The 10485-nt window shown below is 34.1% G+C and overlaps 1 protein-coding gene across 1 annotated transcript; it reads left to right on the forward strand.

Moving 5' to 3' along the window:
• Nucleotides 1-5278: 5278 nt before the first annotated feature.
• Nucleotides 5279-8527, forward strand: LOC127710814 (uncharacterized). The gene is made up of 2 exons (XM_052216776.1): nt 5279-5358; nt 6247-8527. The coding sequence occupies exon 2, from the start codon at nt 6254-6256 to the stop codon at nt 7859-7861; it is 1608 nt and encodes a 535-aa protein (XP_052072736.1). The 5' UTR covers nt 5279-5358; nt 6247-6253; the 3' UTR covers nt 7862-8527.
• Nucleotides 8528-10485: the final 1958 nt, after the last annotated feature.

Below are 10485 nucleotides of genomic sequence, written 5' to 3' on the forward strand. Positions count from 1 at the left end.
GCTTGTGTAACGACCTATATGTTATTCAGCAAAAAGAGTATTTTGAATATAGTATATTGGCGATATGTATTCCAACATGTACTTCAGTCTGAAGTAGACGATGGAGAAGTCCATATCCTTAAAGGGAATACACTGTTTGGCTATTCCTTTGAATACATAAAAGAAAATGTCATGATGAAGAACTAATTAAAAGGGAGGTTCCTTTGATATATTGGTTTGTTTATTAAATCACGAGCCTAATGTACATTAACTCAATTGTTTCCGTATTCCTTACTTCAATTGGAATAACATTAAACGTTACCAACTTGTGTTGCACCAGATGCGCTTTTTGGCTTTTTGACAATTAATGCCTCTACAGTGATGTCAGTTTGGCAATTTGACAAGCTAGTGACATGGGCTGTTTAAATTGGTGTGCTTTTGTATGAAAGTAGGACTATAACATAAAACACGTCTTATATAATGTTAAATTGCGTTTCTAGAAAAATCCGTAAACATAATTTGGTTTAAACATGACATGCTATTGTTGTAAAAATTTCCGTATTACCTTAAAGACATTAAAACATTATATCATCGTATTTGGGTTTTTTTTCAGAAGGAAGTTATTGGTCTCGATATGAAGCGTGAACAAATGAAGAAACGACAAAAAATCGTAACGTCGTAACGTATGCTACAAAATCCCAGTTTTTAATGTTTGATCATTCATCACTAACTAAATATGAGTCCACAAATATTTTCATATCGTTTTTATCAGCGGATTTTAGAGAAAAGGGCATCTTAAGTTAAATACAATACAAATATGAGCGGCGTTTTACACACATTCCATACATGTTTTACTGCACCGGGTCTATACTGCTGCTTGTGGACTATTAACTTCTATGTCAATTGATCTCTAGTGGAAAGTTGTTTTTTAATTGGCAATCATACAACATCTTCTTATTTTTATATCAGTCCCCGAGGGTATCATCAGCTCAGTAGTCCGGACTATGGTACTGAGATGATTTATAACAAACCATCTAAAAAAGTTGTACGTTTATGAATTTAAAAAATATTAAGAAACTTAACTTTCAACTCCCGCTGAGAAAGTTGATCTTAAATGGATATTGCTATTTATTTAGGTCCTTTTTAGTCATATAGCTCTTCAAATGTTTTGGTTGTAATACATCCTACATCCTTGGCTTTCAAATATTCGAATGTGAGAATTCCTGATGAAGGTAAATCCAGAAAAGCGCTTCAGACAAATGAAATTAACAAAGTATAAAAATAAGAAGACCATTTTTATAGAGCTTTCTCAAATATTCAATTGACTACATTGTGTATCTCTGGAAGCATGAATGCTATATTTGTCATATTTTTGATATTCAGATGATGTTCAAAGATTTCTAAATGTATACCAAATTTCGAAACGTATACGTATACCCAGCTTAAACCTCAAAGTAGTTTAAACAATCATGAGATGATCAAAAATAGAAAATAGCGAACGGGCAACAAGTGGGGGCATTCGTACAAGTACCCTGTGCGACATTAACACAACAATACGAGGAAATATTATTACAACATTCTTTGACGTCAATTTGAAATGAAAAATCCTGAGTTTTTAGTTCTACTGACATGTTAACAGAATCAAGTCAAATTATAAAAAGGATATTGTCATTTTATTAAGAACAAAGTACGGTACTTTTAATATCAAATTAAATATCGGCTATTTTCCATCCAGCAAATGAACTTCTAATATCTTTATCAGCGAATATATTTCCGTGAACGGCATAATTTGAACTGGTCCTGACGAAAACGGTGTCGCCAGTGTTCAAAGTAATAACTGAGACTGGTGTTGTGCCACAAAAACTTGGTCCTCTGTGATCTGTATAGATTTGAGATACTATTTCACTATTCTTAAAGATGTTTACTCCTAAGTAGCTATTGCGGTCTGGAAAGAGTGTAAAAGTGATTGCGTATATTCCATTCTGTGTAGCAGTAAACACCCCTGTGTGATTGTTATAGCAATTTCCTACGTTTGTAATTATGCGGTCAAAAACTATTGAATGGTGATGACCAATATCCTTCTCTGGTATGGTAAGCTGGGCATAGAATGCTACAGAAGAGGACTTAACTGGTATACTGGCACTCAATAACCTACTCGCTGAAATTGTAATGGTGATTATTGTTAAATGACGATGGTAATATTGTAAATTATCACTTTATAATTTAAGAGCTGCTATGCTAGCTGACAAGATTTATCATCGAGTTGGTATTTTTCTATAAATTCATTGTTTATCAAATGTTAAAATCATTCGAAACACTGATGTTTTCTACCTAGAGCATAACTGGCCCTTTCTTGATGTGGCACAATCATTTCAAATTTTGCCATTCAATGCTCTTCATCCCAATTGATTTGTTTTCCATCTGTTCTATTTCGAGTACCACTGATGTGTTTGTATATCAATATTTTGGTTTTCAATGCTCTTCAACCTGATTCATTTGTTTTTCCAATTGTTTCATTTTTGGTACCACTGATGTGTTTGTATAGACGAAACCCATCTGGTTTACGCAATTATAAGACTGGTGTCCTTTATAATAATTAACTCGCCAGTTCTATTCGAACTAAGTTGGTTGCCTGTTATTCCCTCAAGAATTTCTTAAAAGAAGTCAATGTATATTGACTGCAGTATAACTTTAAATGTACTGCCTTTTATTGCATACGTTTTAGTATACTGATCGGGATTTATAAATGAGGCTGGATTCAGGTATCAAAACTAGCTAAACGCTCTCATACATTAAATTCAGGAACCTCGGTGGTAGATGTCGCATGTCATCTTAATGTTTTTTACTAACGATGTTATGTTGCCCTCGTAAAATCTTTTTATTTTTAGTTGTGTTGGGTTGCTGTCTCATTGAAATATACCTCATATCATATTCATAATTTAAAAAGTGTATCTCCTATTTATCAATTTGTTTAAGTGGCCTCGGTGGCCAAGTGTTCTAAGTAGTCGAACTACTTTATCACTAGCCAGTCAACACTGAGGTTGTAAGTTCAAATCCCGCACCGGGCAGGTCCACTCGACTCTAATCTTAATTGACTAGGATTGTCAGTTTTCCTATCGAAGGTCGATGGTTCTCTCCGGGCACTCCGGCTTCCTCCACCAAAAGCTGACCGTCACGAAATAGCACAATAGTGTTGAAAGTGGCGTTAAACACCAATCAATCAATCAATCAATTTATTTATAAAATTATTACGTATGTTACCTCTTGCTTTATCTTCAACAGGTAAATCAGTTTTATGGTTTACTTTGGCCACTTTTGGTTTCCTCAAAAAATCCTTGCTTTGGTTTGTCACTTTATCATTTCCAGTATCAACAAGCTTTACGTCCGTATACAGTGTATGCAGTTTTGTAATGACATCGTTTAACCTAACTATTTCCCCTTTTTGGCTTTTGACTGTCGATTTTAATTCATAAATTTCATTTCCTTGAAATTCTAAAATTTTCTCGATATGTTTGATTTTTGAAAATAATTTTGTTTCAACTGAATTTCCTAACACTACCAACACAAACGACGCTGCAAACAGTAAACGTAAGACGCACACAGCCATTATGTTGAACTGATTTATCAGGATTTCTTTCTAATAAATGTAGTCCTTGACATCAATATTATCTTACGACTACACTTTAGATAACTTAACTTACTCTCTCAAATGAACTTATTTCTTATCATATTTTCAAAGTAAACCAGAAAGTAAAGACATGCTTTTTTGAAAATATTTAGTGTACGTATATGTATCCAATACGGAGTATTGAACTCCGTTCATTTTAAAATCACTTAATATATCCTTTTGTATTTTAGTGTAATTAGTTGTTATTATGAGTCTTTAAACCAAATAATGAGTCTTTAAACCAAATGAAGACGAGAACGATATAAAATATATGCATATGCATGAACACAAACATACATATGGACATTTATTTACCATAGTGTCCATAGTCAAATACTGATCAAAACTGTCTTCTGAATCATATACATGGCCCGGGTATTAGTGCCGAATATAGTCTATCCTCAATTCCTTCTTGTACAGTTATATATAGCATCACTATTACATTTTGACGTTTGTCGCCTTGACGTTTGTCGCCTTGACGTTTTCGATCTGTATCAAATATTAGGGCTAACTGTCTTTGGTCAAAAACAATACGTAAACCTCTAATATATATTGATTGTGGTGTTTTGGCCATTCTGCCTAATTAGCGTGTACCCCAAATTCTTGTGGTATAACAATTTTTGTCCAACCTTAGTCAACAAGATCAAAGTTTAAACTGTTATTGTTTAGTTAAAACAATGAATGTTCAATCAGTTAAATTGAGGTCTGGAGCTGGCATGTCAGTAACTGCTAGTAGTCCTTTGTTAATTTATGTATCATTGTCATTTTGCTTAGTTTCTTCTGTTACATATTCTGACATCGGACTCGGACTTCTTTAAACTGAGTTTTACTGTGCGTATTGCTGTGTGTTTGTTTATTCTACATTGGCTAGAGATATAAGGGGAGGGTTGAGATCTCACAAAACATGTTTAACCCCGCCGCATTTTTCCGCCTGTCCCAAGTCAGGAAACTCTGGCCTTTGTTAGTCCTGTATGTTTTTTTTAATTCTAGTTCATTTATATGTTTCGGAGTTTAGTGTGACGTCCATTTTCACTGAACTAGTACACATTTTTGTTTAGGGGCCAGCTGAAGCCCGCCTCCGGGTGCGGGATTTTCTCGCTTTGTTGAAGACCCATTGGTGGCCTTGGTCTGGTTTCTGCTCTTTGGTCAGGTTGTTGTCTCTTTGACACAATCCCCATTCCCATTCTCAATTTTACTTAACTGGGTTATTTTGAAGAAAACACACATTGTCTTAAAACGGTCGGCAAAACATTATACAAAAATTTAACAAATGCAAAACGATTTTGTGAAATAAAAAGGGAATCAAATAAAACAAGATTCAAACGGATAATCACATGACATTTACACGATATTAATAAAGTAAATCACTAAATTACAATACAATAAGAGACAAGTTTGTATAAAAGCAAAACAATTAAATAACTGATATATCTGTCCTAATTTAATTTTAGTTAATGCAAATATGCCATGATGAAAACACAGGTTTGGTTTTATCTTAATTTATTTTTGTTAAAGCGGGCATATATGTCAATTTACTTGTTCCACTGTTTTCCACAAATCAAGTAATAGAAAAAAAATTTAAAACCTCCTATTAATTTCAAATATTTGTATTTCCCGCTTTTCATCAACTGTTCCAATTTCACAGGTAAAATAAATACATTTACTTTAGAACGACGCATTAGATATTGGAAAAGACGGACAGAAAACGTCAGGTAATGTATACTCTATTAAGTGTAATTAGTGTATTTGCTCAACAAGATATTTTAAGAAGAGAAAATAACATACATTTACAACAAATTATTATTGATCAACAAATAAGCTTGGACTTCCTAGTTACCAAAGTTATCGTAAACAAATCGAGCAATAAACACTATTCAGGAAACTTGAGTGTAGAATTTTCTTTTTAATGGAGTGCTTTTGTTTATTTTTATCAAATTTTGAAATTTGGCCCAAGCCTTTTGTTAGATTGGAGTGTACATGTGTTGTCTAATAATTCACTTTCTGTTTTTTATTCTCGGATCTAAAATGTGGATGGTTTCAATCTTCATTAGGAGGGCATCCGATACGCACCTCTTACTTGACATTTTAAAATATATTTTTATTTCCATTATAATCCCGTCCATGTCTTCTGCTAAGGTCTACTAAACTGAGGCTGTATATGTTACATTTTGTGGTGACTTATATTCCGTCCTCCTTTAGATATGTACTTATCACAGCATGCGACTAAAAACAGTTGTTGTAATTGACCTGAGCAACACCACGGGTGCAACTCATGAAACGAGAATTGCTTACTATTTCGTTATTTATCTCATTTTTCCTGTGGAGTTCATGTTTCTCAATTTGTCGTTTACTAATTACGATCAATTACCATTTTGATGACTTATTTGATTTTGTTTTTGTCTAATTCTTTTCTTAGTATAGGAGGTTTTTATTCGACCTATCAATTTCGAATTGACTCTAGGTATATTCCTGCTTATTGGTCCGTATTCAACATCTCCCTGGAAACTGTAAAAAGCTATCACAAAAAATTCCTGTCCAAAAACATATTATTCATTTTTTTAATCTTTTCCAAATACAATATTTGTTATCTTCTGTTTCAGATCAGTCATGGCATCAATTTCACAATGCCAAATATGTTCTAAACTTGATAAGTCTGTTCCAGCTGATAAATGGTGCACGGATTGTGAGCATTTTCTTTGTAATGAATGTGTTACTGTGCATAAGGAAAGTCGAGTGTCACAGCCGCATCGTATTATTGACGCTGAGACTCTGACATTGCCCAAACAATGTGCAAGTCATCCTAAGCTGACATTGGATTTCTTTTGTACACAGCATGATATTCTCTGTTGCGAAATGTGCATATCGGATAATCATCGGTCTTGCGATAAAGTCGATACGATTCAGGTAGCTTGCAAAAACGCAACGATTTCGACTCTTTACCGAGATACAGCTGACGGAATGAAGCAAATACTTGAAACACGCAACCGTATTATTCAAAACAGAACTGAAATAAAAGATAGGGTTGTTCAAGAAGAGAATGACATTGTGAGAAAGATTGCAAAAGTGAAGGAGTCGCTAATCCAACAGCTTGATGATATGGAAAATATCATTCGATCAGAGCTGCAGATTGCACGAAAGAATGCTGTAAAGTTATTGGAAAATGAAAAAGTCAATTCCAAAAAATCTGTTTCAAAGTTAGAAAAATATTTAACACAACTGGACGTTTTTACCAAAAAAGGATCAGATCTGCATGTTTTCCTTCTTCTGCATGAACTGCAGCCCATCGTCAGCGAAGAAAATTGTTGTCTTGAGAATATTGTTCCTAATCTTTCCGAACCTCGCTTGATATTTCTAGAACCCAATCAGAATTTTGTGGAAGGTAAATGGTTAGGATCTGTTACTATAAAAGAAGAAAAGTCAGGTCTGCAATATTGTCCATCTAAGCATATGCAGGCTCAAATTATCTCGGCTCCAAAATCTTTCAAGCTTTGCGATCGCATCGGTCTCAAAAACGGTGACGTCACTGGTCTTACAACTGACAGTAATGATAACCTAGTTATTACAAGCCGCGATCGTCTGCTATCATATAGTAAAAATGGAAAATACATTAATGAATGCAAGCTAGGCAGTGATGCGTGGGATGTGTCATTTCATTCAACGTCAGGAAATGTTGTTGTAGCATTGCAAGAAAACGGTATACAACTGGTAAATAATTTTACCCCAGGACGCGTCGTTAAATGTAAAAATGCTGTTTTTGGTGTTTCGTCCGGCAACGAAAATATTTTCGTCGGTGATACTAAGGGGAATTTGCATATATTTAGTTCTGAGCTAAGACACTTGAAAGCGTTAAAGTTTGGTAGGGACGATTTTTATTATGTACATTACAGAAGAAATAAAATCTATATTTCAGAACCTATTTCCGATGTAGTTCATTGTATAAATGATGACGGGTCTCCTATTTTTAATTTCACTTCATCCACATTAGAAATGCCCAATTGTATAGCAACGGACCGTCCAGGAAATGTGTACGTCGTTGGCCGTGATTCAAACAATATTCATCGTCTGTCTAAAAATGCTAAGAAGAGTGAAGTTGTGTTGGGACCTGAAGATGGATTAAAAGACCCGAGTGCTATTTGTTTTAGTAAAGATTATAGCAAACTATTTCTATCAAATGAAGATGGTGCAAGTGTCTATGTATATGAATGTCAATATTAAAATCAAAAGATTTAACATAAAATCTAAGGAAAACAATCTTCTGTCTTGACAGATATCATTTTTACAAAAGTAATAGATAACATGAACTGCTATTTTACAAGATGCCGGGGTTTTCTTATTTGTATTTAATTACTATAGTATACAGATATTGTATACAAGTTTTCAGAACAGTTTTCAATCCACCAAAAGACAAACAGCAGTCTACAACACACAACGTAGAAAACTAAAGACTGAGCAACACGAATATAAAAATAAGAAGATGTGGTATGATTGCCCATGAGACAACTCTCCACAAGAGACCAAATGCCACAGAAATTAACAATTATAGGTCACCGTACGGCCTTCAACAATGAGTAAAACCCATACCGCATAATGAGCTATAAAAGGCCCCGAGATGACAATTGTAAAACAATTCAAACGAGAAAACTAACGGCCTGATTTATGTACAAAATAATGAACCGCAACAAACGACAACCATTAATTACAGGCTTCTGACTTGGGACAGGCACATACAGAATGTGGCGGGGTTAAACTAGTTTGAAGGCGCCAACCCTCCTCCTAACCTGGGACAGTGGTGTACCAGTACATAAGAACAAACCATAAAAATCAGTTGAAAAAGGCTTGACTCATCAGATAGATACAAAGCAGAAATACATCTAACAAAAACACAGAGTGGACGTGGCAGGGTACTTATATATCCCCACAACAAAAAGACACTAAGTGCAGATCTGAGAGTTCTCGCAATTACTGACAGCTAGTTCAAAGCTAATAACAACTAATAAATGAATCACGCATCAAAGACTAAAATACACATCCAACATCCAGTGTAAAGACATCATTAACAGTCAGAGAAAACATGACCTTGTGCAATGCCAAGATACAGGTATCGACAGATTGTAGAGCCATGAATGTGCATATGTATATAAAAATAATATTTAGTTTGATTTTAATTTACTAATAACAACGTCAATATCAATACCAATAAAAACAATATTCAAAGATCTAATTATAGTGTTGAATTGGTAACCTTTTAGAATAAGTTTATTTAAAGGATAAAAAAGTTAACCGGGATCGCATCTAAATTTCCGGGCTTGGTGAACACATCTCCGTAAAAATTAGGATGTGCTCTCCCGTTTGAAAGAAGTTTCTACTTGTACAACCAAACTTCCAAACCAAATCTTTATATCTATGGAAGCTTACATAACATTAACGGTGCCAATTTTAATGCACAAAATGCGTTTTTCGATAATCAATGTCTCTTCAGTGATGCTCGAAAATAAAAAATTTGAAAAATCCAAAACCTAATACAACCGTTGAAGAGCTCTTAAAACCAAAAAGGACATAATTATATGATAACATAATAAAGCTATAAAAAGGCAGTCAGTGTTAGAAAAAACTCATTTTTACTGTTCACATTTTAATGTGTTTATACTATCGGATCACGGTTTCTATGACCATAATTGTAGAAACCTTGACAAGTCAATTTCGATTATGCACAACGATTTGCGAGTATACAGTTCTCACTGTTATATGAAACTCCAAATAAATTAGCTAGTTAATTAAATGATTATTTAACGTTATCTGAGTAATAAATGAGTTAGTCTATGTAAATCAAGGATTACCACTGCGTCTAAGGAAGGAAAGTACAAAAAATTCACACCCGGGTTATGGTAGGGTTCGTCTTGCTCAATCTCTTTGTTTTCTGTGAAGTCTTTTGTAGACTTCGTCTCTTTTTGTTTGGCTATGGTATAGTTTTTCTTCGTATAATGGTTTTGATCAGCCTTGTTATCTTCTCTCCCTTTTTGATATAAAAAAATATATATTAAGAAATTTACAATTGAACAATTTTACTTGATTTTAAAACAAAACACTTAAAAATGGTGATGATTTTGAATTGGCAGACGTGTTCACCCTGTTTATTATGTTTACCTTTAAATACCTATAAATTAATTAACCTCTCAGTTATTATATTTGTTTAAGATAATAATGTAATAAATATGTTTTGACAGATCAAAGTGCGTACAGCAGTTTCTTACAGGACTCTCAGGAGCTGGTGTTAAGAGGACATATGCATTAAACTTTTACGACCATAAAAGTCAACTGTCGCCATTCAATATTAAATAAGAAGATGTGGTATGAGTGCCAATCAGACAACTCTCCGTCCAAGTCACAATGTATAAAAAGTTAACAATTATAGGTCAAAGTACGGCCTTCAACACGGAGCCTTGGCTCACACCGAACAGCAAGCTATAAAGGGTCCCCAAAATTACTAGTGTAAAACACCGACCGTGCAAGGGCTGTATAGCCAGTCTAGGTCGTTAAAAACTTCCATTTGTTGTAGTGTAAAACAATTCAAACAGAAAAACCAACGGTCTAATCTATATAAAAAAAAACGAGAAACGAGAAACATCTATGAACCACACCAACAAACGACAACCAATGAACAACAGGCTCCTGCCATCAACAAACAATGGTACTGACCCATTGGTAGTAATATCAACATGAGATTTATGGATGTTTCCCGAATACCTTTCCAAATATGCTCCAGACTGATAATCTAAATACATTAAAAGAACGTTAGAAAGTAGCGAAACCAAATTGACCTATTTCACATCATTACACTT

This window comes from Mytilus californianus, unplaced genomic scaffold (genome assembly GCF_021869535.1).
Source record: "Mytilus californianus isolate M0D057914Y unplaced genomic scaffold, xbMytCali1.0.p SCAF_8, whole genome shotgun sequence".
Lineage (NCBI taxonomy): Eukaryota > Metazoa > Mollusca > Bivalvia > Mytilida > Mytilidae > Mytilus > Mytilus californianus.